This window comes from Monodon monoceros, unplaced genomic scaffold (genome assembly GCF_005190385.1).
Source record: "Monodon monoceros isolate NGI ecotype Baffin Bay Population unplaced genomic scaffold, NGI_Narwhal_1 Super_Scaffold_11, whole genome shotgun sequence".
Classification (NCBI taxonomy): domain Eukaryota; kingdom Metazoa; phylum Chordata; class Mammalia; order Artiodactyla; family Monodontidae; genus Monodon; species Monodon monoceros.
In genome coordinates, this window is record NW_021703767.1 from 123,980,848 (window position 1) to 123,981,845 (window position 998).

The window sequence follows — 998 nt, forward strand, 5'->3', positions numbered from 1 at the left end:
CGGCGCGCCCGCCGCCGCCGCCGCCGCCCGGAGATGGCGGCCGCCAGCGCCGCGGCGGGGTCGCCTGGGGCTGCGGGCAAGGGCTTCCGGGGCGGCCTGGCCGCCCCACCTGAAGCGCGGGGCTCACCTGGGCGCTGTGGGCCGCGGCGGGGCTCTGGGCCCAGAGACCGGTGGGTTCCGCCGACTCGGCCACTTAGGCCGCGTGGCCTCGTCCCGTCGCCGAGAACCAGACGCAGCCTCCGCGGAAGCGAGAGCTCGGCAGGCGCGAGTCCCGAGCGCGCCGACTCTCTGTCGCGCATCAGGTCCCCAGGGGTGCCTCGCGCAGGCCGCCTTCCTCCTCCCCGCGCGGCGACCCAACCCCGCCCGCGGCGACCCAACCCCGCCCAATGCTCCCGCCGCCGGCTTTGTGTTCTCACCCCCTCCCTAGGCTCCTCGGTAAGAGCCAGCGGATAGCCGGCGCTGGTCGGACGCCGGGGAAAACCAGGTGGGCCAAACCCTACCTGCTCTGTAGCCGCGGGGCAGGTAAATCTGATCGTGGCATTCGCTCCTTGAAACCCTGTAAGGCTGCTGGCTATTTCTTTAAACGTCAAAACTCCTTAGGGTTGGCGCAAGGCGCTGTGTTTGATGTTGCCCCCGCCTCCTCTGGCTTCATTTAGATCCTCAAATGTTGCAAGGTCCTTCTCAACCAGGGCCTCTGCACGTGCTCTTCCCTCTGCCTGGACGCTCCTCCCTGCCTCTTCCCTTAGTTAACCTCCATTTTGCTGTTGAGATTGTTCTTCAAATATCGTTTCTTAAGGAAAACTACGCTGGCCCCTAAGGCTTGCAACACCTGGAATTCTCCTTCTCAGCTCCATTCAGGGTGTGCAAGTATTCTTTGTAATCTTTGCTGAATGTGCAGTGTAATTGTACACCGAGGTCCGAGAAGGCGGGGACGGTGGCTGATCGGTTCTCACTCTAGCATCTCCCACGTCTGCACAGTGCAGGCTTGTATTAGGCTC

At 63.9% G+C, this 998-nt stretch overlaps 1 protein-coding gene across 2 annotated transcripts in view; it reads right to left on the bottom strand.

The window, feature by feature from the left end:
* Positions 1 to 671, bottom strand: part of FAIM (Fas apoptotic inhibitory molecule) — a 17,992-nt gene extending 17,321 nt beyond the window's left edge. Inside the window, exon 1 of one of the 2 annotated variants that reach the window (XM_029215417.1) lies at positions 501 to 671. In XM_029215417.1, coding sequence (XP_029071250.1) covers positions 501 to 541 — 41 coding nt within the window. In that variant the 5' untranslated portion in view covers positions 542 to 671. Of the gene's footprint in view, positions 1 to 127; positions 326 to 500 lie in introns of those variants that run through there. The other variant, XM_029215418.1, reaches the window with a different exon arrangement.
* Positions 672 to 998: the final 327 nt, after the last annotated feature.